Raw genomic sequence first — 25,148 nt, 5'->3', positions numbered from 1 at the left:
CACACCTACATTTAAGTCACTGTGCAGGAATGCATGAGAATAGCTTATTTGCTGAAAACATACTTTGGGAACACGGAATCTGCAAACCTGAACAGGCTCTCCAACCACAGAAAATTTAATTCCTGCAGAACCAGCAAAGCAATTTTGAGCTATGTACAGCAACAGCAAAATAAACTTCATTTAAATGACTTCTTTTTAAACCACAGATTTAGTATACTTTCTCTATCTCTAATTGTCGGCCACATGGTCTTATTTTGAAGTATTTAGGGCACCTGCTACTTGGGCTGTTGGAGTTTTATATTTAAGCACACAGAACAGCCTGCTAGGGAAGTATTGATTTTTTTTTTTCCTACAGCAGTTACAAGACGCTATGTTTGCAAATGTGGAACAAAGAGCTCACTTTATATTTAGTAAGAATGTTAGTTCATCTAAAAATAGAAAGAAAAACTTAACCTTGAAGAAAGATAAAAGCCAGTGCTGGAACACAGTAGTAAAGACCAACCTTTTTCTCTGTTCTTGCAAGTAGGGGTAGAGATCGGTAAAGTTTCGGGGGAAAACATATGCCTTCCTCCACCACGGCTCTTGACAGAGCATTTTTTAGTCCTTCAACTTAGAAAATGAAAACGCTGAGGGATACCGTATTTAAGAAAAGGTGTTTACTTATCATTAGCTGGCTTTGATGCTCCAAAAATACATTATTTGACCAAAACTGCAAATGAGATACCACCTCATACCCATGAGGATGACTCCTGTCAAAAAACCAGGAAATAACAAATGCTGGAGAGAAAATGGAGAAACTAGAATGTGTGTGCTCTGTTGGTGAGAATGTAAAACGTTACAGCAGCTGTGGAGAACAGTTCCTCAAAAAATTAACAATAGAATTACCATATGATCCAGCAATTCCACTTCTGGCTATATACCGAAAAGAACTGAAAGCCAGATCTCAGAGATATTTTATATGCCCACGTTCATAGCAGCACTATTCACAACAGACAAAAGGCAGAAGCAACCCAAATGTCCACTGAGGAATGAATGAATAAAGCAAATGTGGTATATGCATACAATAGAATATTATTCGGCCTCAAAAAGGAAAATTTTGATACATTACAACATGAATGAATCTTGAGGACAATCTGTTAAGCAAAATAAGCCAGTTACAAAAAGATAAATTCTGTATGATTCCACTTATGTGAAGTACCTACAGTAGTTAAATTCATAGAGACAGAAAGTAGAATGTTAGTACCAGGGGCTGGGGAGACAGGGGAATGAGAAGTTATTGTTTATTGGGTATAGAATTTCAGCTTTACAAGATGAAAAGAGTTCTAGAGATGGATGGTGGTGATGGTTGCATTGAAGTATGAATATACTTAGTATCACTGAGCTGTGCCCTGTGTAGTTAGAATGTACATTTATTTTTATTTATTTTTATTTTTTTTGAGACAGAGTCTTGCTCTGTCCCCCATGCTGGAGTGCAATGGCACAATCCTGGCTCACTGCAACCTCTGCCTTCCAGATTCAAGCGATTCTCCTGCCTCAGCCTCCCGAGTAGCTAGGATTACAGGCATATGCTACCATACCCAGCTAATTTTTATATTTTTATATTTTTAGCAGAGATGGGGTTTTGCCATGTTTGCCAGGCTGGTCTCGAACTCCTGACCTCATGTGATCCACCCACCTCAGCCTCCCAAAATGCTGGGATTACAGGTGTAAGCCACTGCACCCAGCCAAGATGTACATGTTTTGTGTATTTTACCACAATTAAAAAATACTTTAAAACTAAATATTAATTATATGAGCAGGATGATGTGTTCAGTGCTCTGTATGCACTGGAGACAGGCAGCATGACTTAAGGTTCCTGGCAAGAGCTTAAAGCCTTTCTGTCCCCAGGATCCACTGCTGTCTCACAAGGGAAGAAGAGAAGCCCTGCCTCGTTGACCTGTGGAGGACTATTTATTGTCTTTAGACAACAAAACCTTTTGATTTTATTTCTATGTTCCCAACAGACTTCATAGAACTAGGGCTGAAGCACAAACTAGCAGAGCCATGGATTCATTCTGGTAGACGTAAAAATGGGTGCTCATGGCTCTGCTTGCAAAAACTCCAAGACTGAGGGGACAGCAGAAGAGAAGTTAGAACTCGCTTCCTCCAGTTGTGTGAACTAAATATACTAAAGGATCCAAATATTTACTTATTCAGAACAAAGGTTAAACTGTCTTTATGTAAATAATCATTATAAAAGCACATTTAATACTACAGATAAGTTGTTACATAATTTTAGAATTATAAAATATGTCAAGCACACACAACTAAATGTCTATTAGTCAGATGATTTATGGTTAAAAATAACACTAAACGTAAGCTGTTCTAGGTCTCAGAGGGTTGAAAAATTGCTCACAGGTTGCTAAGGGATATAATGATCAGATTTTAAAATCCTACAGCTTTAAGTTTAAAAGCAGACAAGTCACTGAATTACATGTGTCTTTCCCCTCCCTGTCCTCAGGAGAATGGAAAAAAACAACATGTTTCCAGCATATGGAAGAATTTCAACACTTCAGAGGTAAACATCAATGACCAAATCTGATTTAAAAGTATTATCCAGTAAAATGTGTATTTCTAAATTAGACCAACTACATAGTTTCAAGTGGATAAAAGTACATTAAGTGACCTTGGGCATTTCCTCCCTTCATCTTATTTTCTAAAAGTTAGTGCATTTTGTATCTATTAAAAATATTGAGGATCTTGATATATGAAATCATAAAAGCTTACTAGCTTTACTAAAACATGATGATGTTGTCTTTGTCAGGCTTTCTCATAGTTCCAACTAAACTGGACAAAATTTTAAAATATAAGATTTTAAAACTAAGATTTTAATAGGTGTGGACCATTTTTTCTTACGTCCTCCAAAATACTTGCATATATCCAGTGCTTCATAAACTTAGTCAAATTGAATTTATTGGACTGTTACATTAAAACATAGAAAGTTTATAATTACCTGAATAAATTCACTTATAGTATTCAAATTCTCAACATGACATATTTATAAGTAAACCAAATGATAACTAATGTATTTTGATATTCCTAAATAACAAGCTGATCTAAGGCCTATAAGGGGTATCAACATATCACTCTGAATACTTATTCTTCTCCTCATTTTATAAAAATATATATTGGAAGGGAGGCTTTAACATTTCCGAATATTTTCCAATTCTAGCTATTGCACAACAGCAACAAACCTTAAAATTCACCTAATATTTGGGAAGTCTTTAAAAGTCTAGACACAACTCTTGGGAAATAATGCAGTAACCAAGGAATGAAATGAAAATTTACACTGACCCTACGTTTGAACCATGTCATGCTGGGAATCTGTAAGTTGAGTATAAAGGAGGAGCCTTTTCTAAAAGAGTCTTAAGATTGTGCTAGAGCTGTCTTTAGGGCTGTAACAACAAAGAAAGAGGATAAACTAAAGCAGTGCTTTTCAGTTTTTAGCTAAGTACATAAGAATCACTTGGAGAACTTGCTAAAACAGACTGCTGTGCCCCAATTCCAGAGATGGTGTTTCAGTAGGTCTAAAGTGGAGTGAGAGATTTTGCATTTCTTACAAGCTTCTAAGGATGCTGATGCTACATTATAACAAAATACTGCATTATAGAGATTGATATGCTCCAGAAATTTTCCATATTCTCTAGATCTCTGAGAAAAACAGAGAAGTAATTTAACATAAAAACCAGGGAGGCAGAAATACTTTCATTTTAGAAGAAAGACAAAAGAGAGGATAAAAGTTTATGAAGTATACAGTGACACGTTTAGGGAGATTACATGTGACAGCTTTACTTAGCAGCCTGAGGGTCATGGGACTAAATGCATAGCTATTATGGTTTGGATACAGGTTTATGTGGAAATAACCATCGATGGCAATGCTGAGATGCATCTGGAATAGGAACTGGCCATGCTTTTTAACATTCTTGTAACTCAACAGAATCTGTCCTGCTCTCATAATTTGAGCCCAGAAAAGAGCTTACACAATCACAAGTGCATTCAAACAGATTCAATGCAGCATTCTCTCAAAAACATCTTGCTAAATTAATGTCGAATGCAATACGGACACTACAAGGGCCTTGATCTTCTTTAGAAACAATAAGGACACAAAGAATGAATGAAACCTGAAAAACCTGAAGACTAAGAAGAGCAGTCTCCAAAAAAGAAAACTATTTTTGAGCTGCAACTAAAGACAGACCATGATATCTTCTGGCTGGCCTTACATAGTTGAAGGTTGTTTTCTCAAGATGATAACTCTTTTATTTTTTTGTCAGTCTCATTCTGTCGCTCAGGCTGGAGTGCAGTGGTGCAGTCTTGGTTCACTGCAACCTCCACCTCCCAGGTTCAAGTGATTCTCCTGCCTCAACCTCCCAAGTAGCTGAGATTACAGGTGCCCACCACCACACCTGGCTAATTTTTATATTTTTATTAAAGACAGTGTTTCACCATGTTGGCCAGGCTAGTCTCAAACTCCTGACCTCAAGTGATCTGCCTTCTCCAGCCTCCCAAAGTGCTGGGATTACAGGCATGGGTCATTGCTCCTGGCTTCATTTTTTTTTTTTTCCTTTTCCTGAAATCACCAGGAAGCATTGAACACTGGGCTTAATTATATATACCAAAGTTCCTCAAGTTGTTATGTATATTTGAGGAATAAACATACCCTATTAAAAAAAATCACCCTGTAATGATTCTGCTCAAAAATCAGTCTGTAACATGAGTGGAAGTAAAACAATAATGGTTCTATTTTCATTCACAGAAAATAAATCCTTCCATCTCCAAGTTGTGCTTGGATAAGCCCAAGAGAAAAGATACATTCAGGTCATTACATATTCAACTCAAATAGGTCAATCTCTTTAATAAATAAAAGAGGAGCATTAAGATGCAGTAATAGTAAATGAATACTAAAAACTTGCATAGTTAATATACCAAATGAAATAAGTTACAAATCTCTAGAAAGGGACCTTATGCCAATGAATTTTAAAACAATTTGTTTTCCAAATATTATTGTTTTCTATGTGACCAGATCTGTGCCATCAATTTTCTGGGATAATACACTCTATCTGCTATGGCAGATTAACAAAATTGGATCTAACAGTTTCTTAGCAACTGCAGATGCTTTTAAAATCCTTTGGCTATACTCCTTATGATATAGGACAATGTTTTCAAGTTTTTAAGAGTAGTAACGTTCAAGTCACTGTTTCATGAAGTTTAACCTAAATTTATTATGATTCATAGCTTCAATTCAGAGTTCTAGAAATTTTGAGTTGTTACAGTTCCAAATTCTGAAAGGTTACCTCATCGCTGGAAATATGTGTAATGTTGGAGCAATGCTAGATTATAAAATTTATCATTAATTAATAATGAAACACACAAAGGTAAGGTGACTTTTCTTAGAGACCAATTTAAAGAATTTGTTGTAACCTTATTCAATGCCAAAGTGTCAATTATTTTCTATAGATGTTTATTGATTTAGACATTGGGTTTCAAATGGTGTCACTGGTAAATTGCCTTTCTTCATTTGTACACTTCAAGGTACAGCGAGGAACTGTACAGTAGATGTGGCTTCTCTTTTCCTCACTTACCTAGGTTTTGCCACATGCTGAAAATTTCACAACCCATTGTTACCCGCATGTCACCATACCTGAAATAGAACAAAAAAAACCAAACCTGATACTATGCCTCCAGAACAAAGGAGTATTTGTGTGTCTTTAGGATACAATCTATCATTCCGAATTAAAAGGCAAGGAGTTTTAAATTAAAGATGTTTAATATATATGTCACGATGCCTCTAAGTCAAATCCTCATGTAAACCTTTTAGTAAAACAGATCTATTTCACAATTTTTTGCATCTATAGACATTTTGAATCCTGAAAGAGCCAGGTCAAAACAATGTGTAAACATGTTGGAAACATTAAGACGTCAAGAAAAGACTGCTTCTTGACCCCCTGGTCACCGGTTCTTCACTGTGTGATTTCCAGTTATGGGCATTCTAATTTATGAATCATTTGAACTAAATATTCTTTAAGAGGTAACATTTCTCACCTGATTATACATTGATACTTACTTTTCTAACACCTTTTTCTTCTTGGAAGGTGTGAACATCTCCAACTGCAGACACAACTGGTTTATAAAAATGACTGCGAGGTAAAAGTAGGAATCCCAGATCTAAAACAAGAACAAGGTATTTCAATACTATGGTGTTACAAGCATATTGACAGGTGAAGTGACATAGTATTTTGGATTTGCTTCAAAAGTGGTTGAGGGTATAGTTGAAGTAAGACTGACCATGAGTTGATAATAGATGAAGCCGGATATGGGTACAGCATGGGGGTTCATTATACTATTTTCTCTAATTGTACATATGCTTGAAATTTTCTAAAACAAAGAAGTAACTAAATAAATAAGTACTATTATTATCTAGGTGTATATTGCTCCAAAGCTGTATTCCAGGTTTCACGAGCTTTTTGGTATATGCTAAAAGGTAGATGTGTGACTTCTCTTGTAATATGTCTGAGTATCTCCAAGAAGATGAAGTATAAGATGGATTTCTTTATTCCTGTGTGAGTTCATTTTTGGAACTCCTTTTAGCGTAGAACTTGTAAAAAATGCATACACTTCTTCAGATATGCTAATTGCTTTAAATTCAGACATTATATAAAAATTCCCTGCCCAGGCAAATCTTTTAAGTTTTCTTATACCAAAAAACAGAATCAGAAAGAGATCTGAATAAAGTTTCCTGAAATAAACTTAGCAAAAAAAAAAAAAAAAAAAAAAAAGGACATAATGGAAGGAACACACTTCTCCACTGACACCACATAAAATTAAAGACAAATAACAAACCAGGAGACATATGACACAGAATCAGTGTCTGTTATATATAAAGAGCTCTTACAAGTAAAAAAGAATATAATGAAACCCTAAGTAAAATAATGAATAAAAGTCAAGAACAAGCCAGGTGCAGTGAGTGGCTCATGCCTGTAATCCCAGCACTTTGGGAGGCCAAGGTGGGCGGATCACAAGGTCAGGAGCTCGAGACCAGCCTGGCCAATATGGTGAAACCCTGCCTACACTAAAAATACAAAAAGTAGCCAGGCCTGGTGGTATGCTTCTGTAGTCCCAGCTACCCGGTGGGTTGAGGCCAAAGAATTGCTTCAACTTTGGTGGCAGAGGCTGCAGTGAGCCAAGATTGTGCCACTGCACTCCAGCCTGGGTGACAGAGAGAGATTCTTTCTAAAACACACAAACACACACACACACACACACACACACACACAAAGTCAAGAACAATTCACAAAAATATGAAATTTGATCAGTAACTAGTAACTAGTCAACAAGTAATAACTAGTGAGAAATGTAAATTAAAGCAAACAGGATTTTTTCTTTATCTGTCAGAAAAAAAATCTCTTCTAGTGTTGGTGTAGCTGCAGGAAAAGAGGCAATCAAATGTAATTGGTACAACCTTTCACTCAACAATTCCACTAATAAAGATTTGTCTAAAGAAATAATTAAGGGCTGGGTGCGGTGGCTCATGCCTGTAATCCCAGCACTTTGGGAGGCTGAGGCAGGCAGATTACCTGAGGTCAGGAGTTCAAGGCCAGCCTGGCAAACATGGCAAAACCCCGTCTCTACTAAAAGTAAAAAAAAAATTAGCCGGGCATAGTGGTGTGCACCTGTAATCCCAGCTATTCTGGAGGCTGAGGCAAGAGAATCGCCTGAACCTGGGAGGTGGAGGTGGCAGTGAGCTGAGATCGTGCCACTGCATTCCAGCCTGGGCAACAGAGCAGGATTCTGTCTCAAAAAACAAAAACAAAAACACCAGAAACAAAAAAAGAACCAAAGAAATAATTAGGGATATATGCCAAGTTTTATAAGAATGTACATAAAATGAGTAATTTATAAGAATGAAATATGAAATTTTGATATATTATAAGCTACGATGTAGACAAATATTATGTAACTATTAAAATTCCTTTTTTATTGTATTTGTGCTTTTTTGTATTTTCTTATTATCCAATAAGGAAATTTTATAAAAATGTTTAATATGAAATATGTAAGAACAGAGTAAGGACAAAGATGCCCAAAAGAACCACCATTGAGGAAGAAAGCCAAGATAGGCACTGCTCATCTTTGCTGTTTATAATTTGTAGGCACCCAGGCATATCACATTATATCATAGATACACAGAGGGTTCTGCCTTAAAGAACCTTACCAATGTTTCATTTTTTCTTTTCATTAATTCATTCTAAAAAAATGGGAAGACAGAGAAATAACAAACTAAAGGGTCTACTTTGTATATGTTTTCTTCATATAAACTCCATTTCTAAAAAGTAAAAAAACACTATGTTCTAAGTCTCCTTTGTCATAAACAGGGATCATACAGAAAAGAGCAAGAATTAAAATGTATAGTAACAATAAAAAACTATCTCCTTTTAAGCGCTATGATTTCCCAGGTCGATAAGCATTATTATAGCCTTCATTTGTTCACAAATAAAATGAAAACTGTTCTAATATTACTCATAGTTAAAACTAACATGGCCCAAGAGAATGTTAGGTAATTTCCTATAATACAATGTGATTCTTCTAGCCCAAGCAGGAGAGTCATCTAAATGAATGCTTACCTTATAATCAAAGTTTTCATTTAAGAAGTTCTTACGAAGTGCATCTGAGAGGTACAGAACTGTTGTAATAATAACACTAGTGATAAAAAAAAAAATGTCAAGGTGAAAACTTCATATTAGTGAAAACCATTTAGTATACAAGAATAAAAAGCTACTAAGATAAAATAAAACCTTCAGTAAGCATCTGGAGCAATATTAAATAATTCATATTTGAAACAAAGATATGACGGGTCAAAAAAGGGGAAGGCATCTATCACTGAAGTCAGGTCCTTTGTAAACTGATACACAAAAGATCTATGAATTCATATGACTCAGACAGAAACATATTATTACCTTGATGTTTTGTAATGTTTTTTGTTAATTTCCAAACAAAACAGAATGATTTACTACAAACATAACATTCCATATTTTTCTGTTTTCGAGACAGGGTCTTGTTCTATTGCCCAGGCTGGAGTGCAGTGGCATGATCACAGCTCACTGTAGCCTCGAACTCCTGGGCTCAAGTGATCCTCCTGCCTCAGCCTCCCAAGAGGCTGGGTCTACAGGTGCCTGCTGCTGTGTCCAACCAAATGGTTTTTCAGTTTTTGTGAGACGGGGTCTCACTATGTTGACCAGGATGGTCTTGAACTCCTGACCTCAAGCTATTCTCCTGTCTGGGCCTCCCCAAGTGCTAGGATTATAGGCAACATTCCATATTTGATTATCATAAAAGAAAGTCATGCTTTTTAAAATACAGAGGAAAAAATGGAGCCCAAAGACAAAATGGATAGGAAAAAATAATAGAATACATTGAGTACTTATTAGCCTTCTCTCTGTTCTCCCCTGTTTAAGGTATTAGAGGGCATGGGAGAGCTATGGAAAACAGATTCCCTCTTTAAGGGTGACAAGACTGCCACTAAAGAAACAATTACAGACTGTGAAATTGTCTATAACCCAGTACTAAGCTGTGCGAAACCAACAGAGTGCTACAGACATTCAGAGAAAGGGTCATCTCCAGGGCCGGAGAAATCAGGAAAAGCCTGACCAATACAGCCACAGGTAGCTCACTGGGGAGATTTTAAAAGGAAGGATTTGGTGGTTAGTTCTAGAGCTCTGCAATTTGTTCAAAATCTGCTAATTTTTATAACCAGAAGATAAATATTTAAAGTTGAATATATTTCCAATTGGTTCACTTAATGTTTAATACAACATTATGCTAAAGCAAGATAAGCCACCCCCTGAGCTGCTATAAACTGAGGACCAATATATAAATTGTTGATATTTAAAATTTCTTTGACCTTAGAATTCTAAGATGCATGTGCAATGAGTGTGTGATATGATAAAGCCTCAGTTCTCTTCATGGGATTTGGAATTGGAGGATGTATTTATGTCAACCTAGGTAAAATGAAAAAACAAAAGAAAACAAAATACATGATCAACTTCATACCTTGGCTATCTTGCTAATAAAGATTATATTTACTAATTAGAAAAATATAGACTTTGAAAGACAAATATTCATTATTGTTATCTACTGGGAAACTCACTATTATAGTTTTCTTGTGGGGTAGGGAAACATTAACAAGGGTAAGTTGATGGTTAAATGTGGAAGTTCAAGGTAACAAAAATGAAACAAAACCACAATTTCATGGGAATCCGCTCTACCATGAACAGGCATTGTTACATGGGTGTGCATTTTATATATGCATACGCACCTTTCAGTGAGTCTTACTATTAAATTTAAGTATAAGAAAAACCTATGAGATTGAGAAGTCTTATGGTTTCTTCAGTCCCCTAAATGGCAGGTATCATCAGACAAAGTCATATCAAAGATAAACATCACCTGCAAATGATGGTATAATGTGCCAATTTCCCATAGACACTGGAAAAATCAATGATAATTGAAGACATCATTAATGTTCCAAAGTATTTTACTCAAGTTTTACTATATGAAACTGAAGCCGAATCATCAGAAAATAAAAGGCTATCAGGCAAGGAAGTTGTTCTTGCCTAGCATCTAGCAAGATCATTGGACTTCTAAGTGTAAAAAAGAAAAATCTGGGCCGGGCACGGTAGATCATGCCAGTAATCCCAGCACTCTGGGAGGCTGAGGTGGGCGGATCATGAGGTCAGGAGATGGAGACCATCCTGGCTAACACGATGAAACCTCGTCTCTACTAAAAATACAAAAAAAATTAGCTGGGCGTGATGGCGGGCACCTATAGTCCCAGCTGAGGTTGAGGCAGAAGAATGGCGTGAACCCAGGAGGTGGAGCTTGCAGTGAGCTGAAACCGCGCCACTGCACTCAGCCCGGGCGACAGAGTGAGACTCCATATCAAAAAGAAAAAAGAAAAATCGGTATCCTTAACATATGGTTATAAGCACAAACTTTTTGCTTTGATGTTCAACGGAGAAATATACCCAGTCCCAGTACACCTGAGGTTTACATTAAAAATCACCTTGTGGCCCACAGTTTCAGCTTAGACTGATGTTCAGACACAGTACCTCTGGTGTTAGTGAAACGTGACATATCTGGAATTCGGACTGTCAGGCCAAATGTCACAGAAAGGAGCTAACAAACCCAATCTTCCAAGGGAGAGAGAAGTTATTCCATGGCAAAGATTACCAAATTGTTATTTACATGGTGGATCCCAAACACACAAAAAATATTTGTGGCTTTTTGAAGTACACTTGCTGGTAAACAACATGGAACCTCGTGGCCTTACTAAGGAACAGTGGCTCCCAACCTGCCCTGGGCCCTAGAATCACCTGGGAGCTTTTAAAATACGATGTCTGGGTCACATTGTCAGAGACTTCTGATTGGTCTGGGCTACAATCAGAACATAAGGATTGTCAAAACTCCCAAGTGATTCTTATGGTCCAGAGCTGAGAACCACTGCTCTACCTCAGAGCAGTGCTTCTCAAACTTTAACAGGTACCTGGTGATCTAGTTAAAGTGCAGATGATCCAGCAACCCTGGAGCGGGACTGGAGATTTTGCATTTCTAACAAGCTCCAGCGGATGCTAATGCTGTTGGTTTGCAACCACTCAATGAAGAGCAAGGCTCTGGAGTGGCCCGAGTCAGAAATATTCCCACAAATTCTGCTTCAGCATTCTCCTGACTTCTGGAATGTTAGGACGATTCATATGGGGCCTGCAGTTCTTATTTCCAGATTGAACACCTCACCCTCTTATCAGGGCTGCCTTACTATTAGGCACAAAGAGGCACAGGGCATAGGGCCTGTGAGCCTTTCAAGGACTTTCGAAAACATTGAGACCTGAAAGAATGTTATGCAACCAAATTGAAACTACAAAATAAAAAGTAAAAATAATGAGTAATTACATGTCCACAGAAAGGGACACGATGACTTTCATTAATTGTCCAATATTTATGCAATTTTAAAAATATAGATTTTATAATTTTACAATTCCTAAATATAGTACACATAAATGCTGAGAAATCACAGCCAATCAAAATTAAATTATTTTACTTGATAAGCCAATAATTAAGAAGCAAATATAAAAAATACTTACAATTTTTTCTTCAGCAAAATTGTATCCAGTGTGGCATGTGGGTCTACTTAGTGTTTGATAGGATGAGGAGTAGGGTCTCCAAAAATATGACTGCTCAGGGCTAGAAAGATCTTAAAATGACTGTTCAAAGGCTTTTCTTTCCTACCTATAACATTCAGCCCAAGCCACCAAGGCAGTTCCCAGAGCCTTCTATGGTAACTCATCACTGAGACCATTTCCTAACACACAGGTCCCTAAGCCAGCCAGAGGCATTTATACATTATTGCTCCTACATTTTAGTGGATACCTGTGGTGTTTAGGGATCGTTCTTTACCTGTTTCAATTTATCCAAAACCATGTGGCTTCTCTGGTTTCATTCTTTCACTTACAACTCAGTGTTTGAACATGGGGATATTGCAAATCTCAGTGTTCCAATTCAATAGTCAAAAAAGATTTTCAATCTGCTACCACAAATGGCCAAATTACTGGTTTATTCTTTATTTACCTTCCTTCCTTCCCCTCCCCCTTCCCCTCCCCTCCCTTCCCCTCCTTTCTCTCTTTCTCTCTCTCTTCTCTTTCTTTCTGACTGAGTCTCTCCCTCACCCAGGCTGGAATGCAGTGGTGTGATCTGTGCTCACTGCAACCTCTGCCTCCCACGTTCAAGCGATTCTCTTGTCTCAGCATCCCAAGTAGCTGGGATTACAGGTGCCCACCACTGTGCCAGGCTAATTTTTTTATTTTTAGTTGAGATGGGGTTTTGCCATGTTAACCAGGCTGGTCTCGAACTCCTGACCTCAAGTGATCTGCCCTCCTCGGCCCCACTGTGCGTGGCCCAAATTACTGATTACTGCCACAGCAAGGCATGCACTAGGATCATTTTTGACAATCATAATCTACAGGCACAGCATGATAAAACTTACGTCTAAAAGAGAAACTGGTGTACAGGAAATCAAAGTTACTGCTTTATGGTTTTCCAGTTGCCATGTCATTTTGGGCTTAAGAATTAACTTCAAGCAACCCTATTTCTCCCTCTCACTCTCACCCAGGAAAGCTTATCTCCCATAATTTTTTTTTAATTACTCCAATTTGATAATCTGCTCAAACACAAGCCCAAAAATCATACGTGGACTGAGAGAAATACCTTTGTGGATAAACTGCGTCTCGACAATATTGATGTGTATATAATGAAAAACTAAGGACATCTGAACCTGGAGTCCAACAATTTCCCTACAACCTGGTGGATTAATTAGGACAGCGAAAAATCAACACAAAGACATTTAGGGGAGGTGAAATTCCTGGATAACCAATGTGGGAATGCATCCAAACTAGTGGTTCTCAAGCTTCAGCATGCATGAGAATCACCCAAAGGATGCTTAAGACTTCAGGGTCTTACCACTACCTGTGGCTTGGGAGGTTTGCAACCAGGCCCAACCAGGTGATTCTGAGGCATGTGGTCATCCTTCTTATTTTGAGGACTGGTGTTACACATGGAAGAGAAGATAAGGAAGGTCTGGGACTTAGAGAGCAATGGCATCTGGGAATTTGGTCTTGTTTGCCACGGCATCCACAGGGGCGGAGACTAGTAAGCGTGTGTTAAATGACTGTGGCCTTATGATTACATTTGAGTCTATGCTTTGTTATACCTGTTTGCCATATTAGATGACTCTAAAATGTGAAGCTTATACAACTTTTATTTTATTTTTAAGCTATTTTGAACAGACTGAAATTAGACAGGGGCAAAGCTGATCTAAGTGGAGGGCACAGAATCAGCTAAAGCAGGGAAGCAGAAAAAGGAGTGATTTTGTTTTCAGTCAATGGGGCATGCAGTGCAGATGAAGCAAAAAGAATGGAAAAGGATTTACATGGAGTGACTCTGAAAACTCTTTTTACCAGCACTTCACTGGGCAGTACTGGTAGAAAACCACTCATATGGCAACAGCCTCTATTTTGACCTTTTAGGCTTAAACCCTAAGAAAGCCTTTCCTTCATGCATTCATTCTCTCTACCAACTCCTCACAACTCACCTGGAAGAGATGGATTGTGCAAGCAATTCTTTTGTCATTATTTGCTGTAACTATTCAAGTTTGGCATATTCAGCATAGTAATATATAGTTTTGATAAAAAATAAATATCTATTCTCTCCCTGAACAGTAAAAGCCTTTAAGGATAACTACACTTAATTAAACAAGCCAAAAACAAAACAATAGTAGCTGTGTCATTGGATGCTCAGCAGATTAGCTACTCTACCACTCAACTTTTCAGGGTCAGTAGCGCATATTCCGCCTTCCTTCCTGTTACTATGGATAAACTGTCAATGCTCCTAGCTTTCTTTGTGTGCACTAGATCAGCGCTGCTCTAAGTGTGGGAAGCTTCCTTCCTTGAGAAAGTCTTACCACAAAAAAACAATGTCAGTTTAATTAAACTGCATGCTTACACTGATGATTTATTTTTACATGCAAGCTTGTCATGGACAGGTAGCAGATAGTTCTTGGGCTGGCATACGTAGCAACCTTGCATGCAATCCCATCCCTGCTTGCCCAAGGACATTGCTCTTTTAATTATCTCTGTTTTCTTTAGCACCAATATTTCTGTCTTTTACTAACAGGGCCATTCCTATTAGTAAATCAACATGCTGTAATATCCCATATTCTAAAAAGAATCCCAGTCCTAGCATCTCCTTCCAGATACAGCCCTGTTTCTCTGCTCCCTTTGATAGCAAAACTCTTCCTGTAATTGCTGTTTTAGTTTCTCAACTCCTATTCACTCTTGAATTCACTCTAATCAGGTTTTCCTTTTTACCACTCCACTGAAACAACACTTGTCATGGTCACCACTATCCACCGCACTTCCAAATCTTGGGACCAGTTGTCTGTCCACATCACCACCAACCTCCCAGCAGCTCTAGATACTGCTTCCTTCTTGAAATGCTTTCTTCACAGGATACTATACTTTGCTGATTCTCATCTTACATCACAGGCTGCTCTTTTTCAGTCTTCTTCACTGGATACCTCTCTACTTCCCCACTTTTAAAATGTTGGCATGCCCCAGGACTCAGTCCTGTCTCTCTCTTTTCAGTCTGTACTTTCTTCCTCAGTGCTCTTGTTCAGTTCCAAGGCTTCAAATCCTGACCATATGCTGAGGAGCCCAAACATACATGTCCAGCCCCAACATCATCCCTGAGCTCCATGCGAGCATGTGTAGCTTTCTCTTCTACATCTCCACTTGGAAATCTAGTACACCTCAAACTTATGTTCAACATGGAATTCTTCAATTCTCTCATCCCCAATGCTACTCCTCTCTCCATTTTTTCCACCTAGGTGAATGGCATCACAATTCATCCTTTTGCTTAGGCCAAGCATCTAAGGAACATCTTCCATTACTTTTCTTTTCTCCCACCCACACCCAGTCACTTGCAAGTCTTATCATCCTTATTTCCCAAACCAATCTTCTCACTACCTTCATTGCTATCCGCCCGTCCAAGCCATCACCAACATCTCTTACCTGGATGGCTGCAGTAAGCTCCTAACTGGTTCTCCCTGGTTTCTCTTTGATCTCTCTACATATCAATATCTGGGCTCTGTCTTCCTCCGCCAACCTCATCTTTACTGGTTCCTTCCCTCCCCATATTTCAGCCACACTAACAGTCTTTCAGTTCCTTGAGTGTGCCACATTTACTCTGACCACAGGGCCTTTGTAGATGATATTCCTATGGATAGAATCATTCTTCCTTTGCTCTTTGTTACCCCCTGCTTAGCTTTCAGTTCAAGCTTCATTCCTTCATGAAAGACCCCTCCTGTTCTAGTCCAGAACAATGTTCATTTCATAACACCCTCATAGACCTGTGCTCTTTGTCTTTATAGTACTTATTTTAAACATTAGGCACTGGAGAATACTGGCTGAATAAATGGGTCAGTAAATGAATGGACAATCTCTCTAAGAAACTTTGATTTAACAAACCACTTTTTGGCTATGTAGAGCTCATTTGAAACCCAAGTTGGTTAATGTATGATATGTTTGAGGCCAATACGCACACAAGATAACCAAAATAAAGACCTGAAATTTCAACTGAAGAGAGAGAGAGTTTTTACTTTCCTCAGTAAGCAAGTATGTTACAAGATTTTTCTTCTTGAAAATATGTATAAAGCTGTGACTTTATTTTTGTACTTTATTTCACAATGTGTATGGGAAGGGGGTGGAGAGAAGCTTGTTTCAAAGTGTCCTGTATTTTTGGTACTTAATTTTCATCTTCCTTATGTTCCTTCTTTATTAGGTTGAGCAGTTGTTCTCATCAGAAACATCTACCAAGAACTTACAGGGGGTCATGAGATAGCTCTGCAGCAAACAAGAAAGAGAAGAAATGCTTCTTGCCCTTGCAGAATTGTGAGTGGGCACACTTGCTATGTTATACAATATTAGGCATGCAGGTAGAAAAAAACAAAGAACCACACAAATCACCAGGTGTCTGGTCACAAACTCTGGCAGAGCTTCACACGAAGCAGGCAAGCTACAAGATTTGGAACAACACAGCTTATAGATGAAAGTTAAAGGCATTTAATTTACTTGAAAACACAGGAAGAAAAGACCAACACAAAAAAGAACATTCATTTTGAGGGATGAGCAATTCAATTGAGTTCAAGGGTAGGGCAATGGTGACTTCTCAGCCATCTGCTATCAATTTGACATGCATTAAGCACACAACTGGGTTAATAAAAGTGGGAGTTTGGGTTAAAATGCCATGCTGAGAGGCCCTGAACAAATGTTTGTCTAAGAAAGTTGAAACTATGGAAGAAAAGGTGGTCAACTTCAGAGACGTAGATGTAACTCTTGCAACGTGCTTCAACATAGTTTAGCCAAGCGGAAACCTTTTCTTCCTAGTGTATGCTCTTTAACATATTTAAGATGTCCTTAACATCTTTCAGAATCTAGTTTTCTACCAATACTATACGGGTTAATATTTTTCACAAAGTACAAATAGTAGAGGGCTAATTTTTGGACTGTGATGCATTTATGAAGCAAAGCAAACCTCATCTGCTTTCATGACTTGAATGGAGGAGAATGGTTAGACTATTAAAAGAGGAGAGGAGAGGAAAGAAGAGGCAAGAGCAAGAACATGCAGCAGACTGGCTGCTCCAACTTGGCAGTGGTCTCTTTAGACACTGGAGTCCTGTCCATGAATGAGGCTGGACTCGCAGCCACCAGCCATTGCCAGTGGAGAGGCAGCACCATACTCCTACCAGCACTCACATGGGTGGGAATGGAATGAAGTCACCACATTTAGCAAAGAGTGACGGCACATTTCTTGGGTTTGCTATGGGAATAATCTTCTGTTTAAATGTATTACACAGAGCTCATCTCTAACAAAATCACCTTCCTATTTGGTTAACACTGTAAATGAAAATTCTGAACACTGTGTGTTTACTCAAAAGCAGAATCTATACTTCTCAGACTGCTATCCACTTGTGTGACCATAAAGTCTTCAAAATTGGAGTAAAGATGGGGCAGAGAGAGGCAGTATTTAATATCAAAAAGCCACACGGTTGTCACAATTTTAGGCAAGCTTAAGCAGAAATTGTATATGTAAGGAATAAAATGTCAATGTTACTTTCAGTTTGAATTTCTACCACTGAAATTTTAATTCAATCTAAAATATTCCTCTGCACATGAGTCAGGCAGAATGACCAAATGTTGATGCTGCATGATGATGATGTCCATAGCCTGGACCTCTTCCCATCTGGCTCCTTGGATTTCCTCACAGCCCTTCCCAGGTACTCAGAATGCTTGCTCTTTGGTTATAAGGCCAGATGCATGAGCAAAAACTCCCACCTAAATCTGTAGCATGCGGACATCCAAATGAATAGATAGTTGATTCTACTCACAGATATCAAACTAAATATGTTAAATTCTAAAGACAGCTATTTCAACAGTCTCAATTAGTCTTCAAAATGGAAAAGCTGCTTCTGTACTTATGTAAAATATAATATGCTATGTTATACTATTTGTTACTTCACAAAGTTTTTAACACATCATTCTAACACCTCCAAGTCTAAAAATGTATACTGCAGCAGAAGCCATATTGAGCATATATAATCAAATTCGAATCCTATATTCCTGCAGCTCTCACCACCATCAAAGCTTGCCATCTGGAGAAAACACAGGGCGACCGTGGCCTATGGATAGATGCTTAGAGAATCCAACCTTCATCCTGATCATGAGGGTGTTGGCGTTCGGAAAAGAGGAAGAAGGCGAAGCAGGCAAATGTGGGCTTGGAGAGTGAGAATGAGAATGCTAATGAAATAGGGTAAATAACAAGCTTGGAAGTGAAGACCAGGCCAGTTTCCTAGAGCACTTTTCCATTCTGTATCCTGAGACTATGGAGACAGAAAGTGGAGAGAGCAGATAAATCCATGACACCGCACTCTCCAGGATCAGTTCCTGCCATTCCGACTGCCCTAATATCCTTTCCTGGCTCCTCTCTCTTCTAGTATTACTCTCAGATCATGCTGGATATGCTTAATATAAACTGAATTTATCATCTTCTAGAGAGTCCGATATCAACTTCATGTCAATAACCTCCCAAATGCCTATGTTTTGTTCTGAAGTTTCCTCTGGGCAATATTTTCAGCTGTCTATTGGCCATATCACTTGGATGAACAGAAAGAACTTCAATCTCCATGTGTCCACCTCAAGGGTCATGTCTTATTCCCAGTGTGGAGCAAACGGCAGATGCTTAATGTATTTTGTTAAGACGAATTAAGAAAGATCAGAAATGATTCAAATTTCTAGTAACAGAGAATTGGTTAAATAAACTATGGTATGGCCATTCAATGGAATATTATTCAGCTGTAAAGGAAAATACATAAAAGAATGAAAGGTTTTCTATCTATTAATTTGGAAAGGTTGCCAGGATTTCTAAGAGTGTTATAAAGAACAGTGTGTATATTACATTACCTGCTGGTCTCTGTATAAAGGAACACTAGGAGGACATGTAAGAAACAAATACAAGTGGTTATACAGCCTAGGGGTAGAGGGTCAATGGGAACAGAACTTCTCAATGCATATGCTATTATGTTGTTTGATTTTTGAATGATGGTAATATATATAAAGGAAACAGTAGTTCAAGACAAGTGGTAGTATTTTTTTAAAAGGCTTAATTCAGAGGCAAATAATAAAAAAAAAGCCACCACTTCACATTTGAGATCAAATGAAAAAGATTATTTTGTACTCTCTTCTTCCTCTATACATTGAGCTGCAATTATCATCAACTTAAATGCCTTACTTGTTGGCAACCAAGCGCATAACAGTCCAGTCCTTTGGAAACATCTCTGGGCGTATCAATATTCGGAACACAGTAAATATCTGCAGCAGGAAGTCCTTGGATAAGGAGAAAATAGATCATTTTATTGGTTTATTGTAACTGTCAACATACATATGCACATACACAGGCAGTACTGTTGTACTGTTACCATTTCCAAAGCAATTATAGAGAAGAGAGCCATAGTTTAATAGTTTGCCCAATGGAAGGAGTCATAAACCTTCCCCTTCTCAGCACTCAAACCCACCCAAATGTTTTCTTTTCTTTCTTAGGCACAGTGAAAATGAGTTTTTATTTCTCTCCACAAGTTCTAACAATTTAGGGTTTTGAAAATAAAGTGGAAAACTTGTAACAGAAGATTAACACGGAAATACATTCCCTTTCTTCCATTATAGTGTCTTAAACATCAGAATTTTTCAATGCAGGAGAGCAGTGAACAGTCCTGGCTCAGCTCTGCTTTCCTTTAAGCGGGTGTCAAAATTTAGAAAGTTATGCTTATCAAAAAGCATGTCAAACAAAAACCTATTTTTCTTACAGGGCATTCTTGAGATGCAGTATTAATGGAATGTATGCAGGTTTATAGAATTTGAGTGAATTTTCCAGAGTGTGCTATGCAGAATACATTCAAATGAGGATATGTGCTAAGTCAAGCCCAGTGAGGAGTGCTTAGTAGTTATGAGATTATCAATATATTCCTCAGAAAGATGCCATACCAGATGGTAGCAGTATTTACTGAGATGTTATCTTTAAATTGATCACCTGAAAACACTCTTGACAAGAAGCTATCATCAAACATGGAACTATTACTTCCTTAAACATCACAAGAGATAGGGTCAAATGCGCTATAGCATATGATACTTAAAGTGGAATCAAGGAGATAACGTACCACACACAATGAATGAAATGAGCTTTCCCTACTCAAAAAGGGATTAGCTCGATCTAGCTTTGATTTAGATTTATTAACTAGAAAACTTAAAGAGCTTTTTGTAACCTAAGTGATTCTAGGAAAATACATTTCTCTAACAATCTGATTGAAGGTAACGATATGGTGTTGCTTCAAAAATAAAAAGCAACCCCAAACACCAGAGTTTTATTTATCAAATACAATGACACATTAAGTTAAACATGTAAGCTGCTTGAATGTACGATTATGGTTGTCACTCATGTCAACAGAAGACAGAAAAAATCTAAAAACTAAAACCCATGTGGTAGCTTTATTTTCTTTTTATATACACTAACAACTTCAATCAAGCCCATAAATATTTTGACAACAACTTATTTTAGCTTCTTTGGCATCAACACACATATGTTGATATGTAGTATGCGCCATGTGGAAACATGCCCACTAGGTCATCCATCTTTAAATGGCTAGACAAATCCAGTCCATGTCTCCAGAATCACTGGAAGCAGAGTTTCCCAAATGTATTTCACTGTAGGTCAGATAATTTTGGGAAACACTTCACATTCCAGCTCTCTCTTGGGAGAGTAGGCCATTAGCTTACTAAACTGTGAGAAGCCCTTTCTAATGCATTTCTGAAACTTATTTTAATGGTTTCTCAGTTGATTCTTTTGAGTTACTTAGACACACATATATATATATGTGTGTGTGTGGGTATGCGTGTGTGTATGTGTATATATATATATATATAAAATATATAATCCCTGCAAAAATGGCTTGTGCATTTATCTTTGAAAGAGTTATACTCACTTCAGTTTCCTACCTTGGTGTGTTTGCTTAGATAGATATCAAAGTCACTCAAGTGGAGATTCTTTGGCTTTATGGTCAACAACTAGTTAGGAATAGTATAAATAAATGATAAAATGCGGAAGTTTTATCTTCTTGCCTCAAAATTTGTAACAGAATTGGAAACTGGAGGCAGCACTCTTAGTGGTAGTGGTGGTGTGTCTGTATGTGTGTATGTGGTATGTGGGGTGGGGGACTGTGCTGTCAGTTGCAAGGAGGAAAAATACTGGCTGAAAAGATTGGCTATAGGAGGCAAAACATCTATCTTACCAGCTAGCAACTTGAGTTTTCTTTTGTAGTGCTGGGGACAAAGGAAACAGTATTGCAGGTGGAGGAGTTGGGGATAGATGAACTGTTTCTGTGCTATCTCATTTTCCTAGACTCATTTATCTCCCACAATAAAAGGGTGAGGCAGCATGTGACATTGCCAATGCCTGTGAATTTACATAAATCTTTATTTCCCCCAAGAAAACTTTTCAGTGTCGCAAGTAGTTTTCTACAGTATCCATTCAAGATTCATTGATATTTATAAAACCAAACACATTCAGTAGTAGAACCTTGTAAGAAAAATAAAAGAGCATAATAATGAGGATCAGAAAACCTAGATTTTAAATCCTGGCTATGCAATTAACTAGCTCAATAACCTTGGCAATTTGTTTAACCTCTCTGGAAATGAGTTCTCATACTTGTAAAATGTGGGAGCTTTGAGGTCTCTTGTAGTTAGAGGAGATTTAAAAAATCAGTATGATCACTTAGTTATTCAAAAGGCATCTCCACATTTTTCTTACTTCTAAAATGTAGGCAAATGTTTCATCACATCACGTTGTCATAACACAAACACCTTGCATTTTAGTATTTACATGTAATTTAGTTTAGCAAGTCTCTGTCTACTGCCATGCAACAGGGTTTATTCCAAACTCAGTTCCAATATTCGAAAGCAATGTGACCTCAATGCTAGATTCTTTAACATTTCCCTCCCTCCCACCCAAAATACAGTGGTATTTCCTCGACTTTCCTCTCCAAGTACTTTTCAACTCTGGTCATTCCACTAAATATGTGTTTTTGCATAGACAGATGTGGTTATTTTGTACATTTAACTAAGTAACCGATTCTTTTTATAATTTGAAAAAGAACGTTGCCATGCCTATAATATTCCTGCTTGGACAGCACAAAGAAATCAGTATTTCATATGCTACCATTTAAAACCTGGCAGAATGGGAGCAGTTTCTTTTTCTGTTTTACATCATACAGCACAACAGGGTCACTTAACCACATTAAATTATTTAACATGGTTAAACTGTATTATTGGAATTCTTCAAATCAGGGTTCAAAATAAAAAAGAAACAGGGAGTTGTCACTTTATAGAAGTCTTTTTTCTGCAGAGGTTCAAGTAAGAGAGAGGTTCAAGTAAGAAAGTTCTTGTGAAAGTGTTCCAAAACAATAAAAGTCCCATATTTACATATAAAACAAAGTAGGAACAGTTGTTATAATTTTAGAAATGATCACCAACATGTACTGATTTATAAATATTGGGTGCTTTACTATGTGCCAGGCACTGTGTTAGATGCTGGGGACACCTGGTAGGAGACATTCTTTTATTTATTCACGCAGCAGGTGTTTATGGAGTGTCTGGAACATGCCACACAATAGTCAGTGTGTTAAATGTGCTCTTTGCTTTCATGGAGTTCACAGTTCAGTGGGAGAGATAAATCTTAATCTAAAAACCACACAGATACATGCATGCTTTGCAAATGTGAATAGTCTGAAGGTCAGGTATTCCACACAGAGGGAACAACCCCTGTAGGCCTCAGAGGCAAGAGAGAGCACAGGGTTGCCTGGACTACAAGTGGCGGTGGCAAGACATAGGGCTTAAAGATAAACAGGGATAAGTAAAAGATAGAAAAATTTCATAATTTTTTCCATAGTAAGGAGTTTGGACATTTATCCTGCAGGCATTGTAGAGACACTGAGGGGTTTTATGCAGATGTTTGAGAGGATCAAATTTGTGTTTTAGATTTTTTAACTGTACCATATAAAAACTGTTTTGTGCTTACATATGATACTATGATATTAAGAAAGACACAAGACAGGATTGGCTTAAAAAATATGGTACATTTACACCATAGAACACTATGCAGTCACAAAAAAGAACAAAATCATGTCCTTTGCTGCAACAAATAGCTAGAGGCCATTATCCTAAGTGAATTAACATGGAAACAAAAAACCAAATACCGTGTTCTCACTTATAAGTGAGAGCTAATCATTGGATACACACTGACATAAAAATGGGAACAGACATGGGGGACTGCAAAAGAAGGGAGGGAGGGAGAAAGAAAAGGGCTGAAAAACTACCTATTGGGTACTATGTTCACTATTTGGGTGATGGACTCAACTGAGGCCCAAACCTCAGCATCATGCAAAGTATTCATTAACAAACCTGCACATGTACCACCTGAATCTAAAATTTTTTTTAATCTAATTTTTTTTTTAAAAAGAGAAAGCCACAAGACAAAAATTAGTCTTGTGGAACAGAATTGGCAAGACACAGAGAGACAAATCCTGAGTTCATGAAACATGAGTTAAGACATCCATAAAACAAAGCATCATGAGGCTGCTACACAGAGTAGGACATTTTTTTCTTACTTCAAGAACAATGAACAGGACAGACCCTCAGACTATAGTCAAATGTCATTAAAAAAATTTGCCACAAATTTCAAACCAGTAATATCCTTGATGTGAGGTTTGAATTCAATTAAAGGGTGTTAATAATCATTATCACATTGAAATTTACATTCTTAAAATGGAATCTTTAAGTATCTTATGCAAAATAACTCCCAAATGATTTTCAATCTTTTAGAGCTATATAACCATTTTTCTGTAATCAATATATTCAAATAAAGATAAGTCAAAATAATTATATTGAAAATCTTTTGAAGCAGGCAGAAATATTAAGACCATGCATTCCTTCAACAAAGATTTAATGTTCCAGGTTCTGTGCTTAGGACACCAAGACATGGTCTCGACTCTCAACGGCCCATAGTCATCAAAAACACAAGGAAGTGGCAAATAATGAGAGTGCATTATTGCGTGCTATCAGAGAGGGAGGATTGTATCCTGGGAAGGCTTCATTGAGAAGGTGATACCTGAGCGGGATTTGTAGGGTGAGCTGAATCAGAAAAGGGATTAACAGGGGTACACATTAGGCAATGGAAGTGAGGTGGGGGTAGAATAGGCATTACAGATAGAAAAAAAAATGATTCATAGGAATTAAAAATTATATATTTGGTTTTTAAGGAATATAACAGTATTTGAAGTGGCTGGAGTGACTGAAAGGTGTTCAGAAGCGGGTGGAGGATAATGTGGTTGGAAGGTAAACTGAGGATAGAAACAACATGATAAGGAGATTGGACTTTGTCCTGTAAGGAATGGGAAGTACTCAGAGTTTTAAAGCCAGATTGGGGCTTTAATCAATATATATGATCAGATATAATTTTTGAAAGCTAGTGGGACAGTATATAGGAGACATTGCAGTTATAATCGTGCTGTACTTAACTTCCAGCTCACGTATAATCTAGCAAGATTCCCACAGTTCTATGAAAAGTCATAATCAACAAAGCACAGGAGTCTCACTGCTGTATATACATGAAATGCCAAGGATATGGACAAAACTGTAGCCTCCAGTACAAGGTGGGTGTATAATAAAGCATTACTGATGACAGAAGGAGGAAACAAATCTTAATCACTACTTGGTGTTGACTTTTGTTCATTTTAAAATAATATTATGTTCTAGAGAAGGAAAAAAACAATACAGAGTACCAGCCCTCGGGTCTTTGCTGCCACATACTTGTGTTCTGACACTGTGACTCATGCTCTCACACACAAGTAGGAACCTGAGGACCGAGGAGGAGAAGTGGCACACTGCTCAGGAAGCCAGAAGCTACTTCAGCAG

General features: G+C 37.7%; 1 protein-coding gene across 7 annotated transcripts in view; it reads right to left on the bottom strand.

Annotated features, from left to right (window-relative positions):
• Nucleotides 1-25,148, bottom strand: part of LOC105475271 (dedicator of cytokinesis 4) — a 474,119-nt gene that overhangs the window by 79,093 nt on the left and 369,878 nt on the right. For all 7 annotated transcript variants that reach the window (XM_011730368.3, XM_011730372.3, XM_011730365.3 and 4 more), the window contains exons 27-30: nucleotides 19,420-19,514; nucleotides 8,655-8,730; nucleotides 6,101-6,201; nucleotides 5,619-5,677 (exon numbers count right to left, since the gene is read on the bottom strand). In XM_011730368.3, the coding sequence (XP_011728670.2) occupies nucleotides 5,619-5,677; nucleotides 6,101-6,201; nucleotides 8,655-8,730; nucleotides 19,420-19,514 (331 nt within the window). The remainder of the gene's footprint in view (nucleotides 1-5,618; nucleotides 5,678-6,100; nucleotides 6,202-8,654; nucleotides 8,731-19,419; nucleotides 19,515-25,148) is intronic.

The sequence above is a fragment of the Macaca nemestrina genome, chromosome 4, assembly GCF_043159975.1.
Source record: "Macaca nemestrina isolate mMacNem1 chromosome 4, mMacNem.hap1, whole genome shotgun sequence".
Classification (NCBI taxonomy): Eukaryota; Metazoa; Chordata; class Mammalia; order Primates; family Cercopithecidae; genus Macaca; species Macaca nemestrina.
This window is presented reverse-complemented; position numbering and strand designations above follow the sequence as displayed.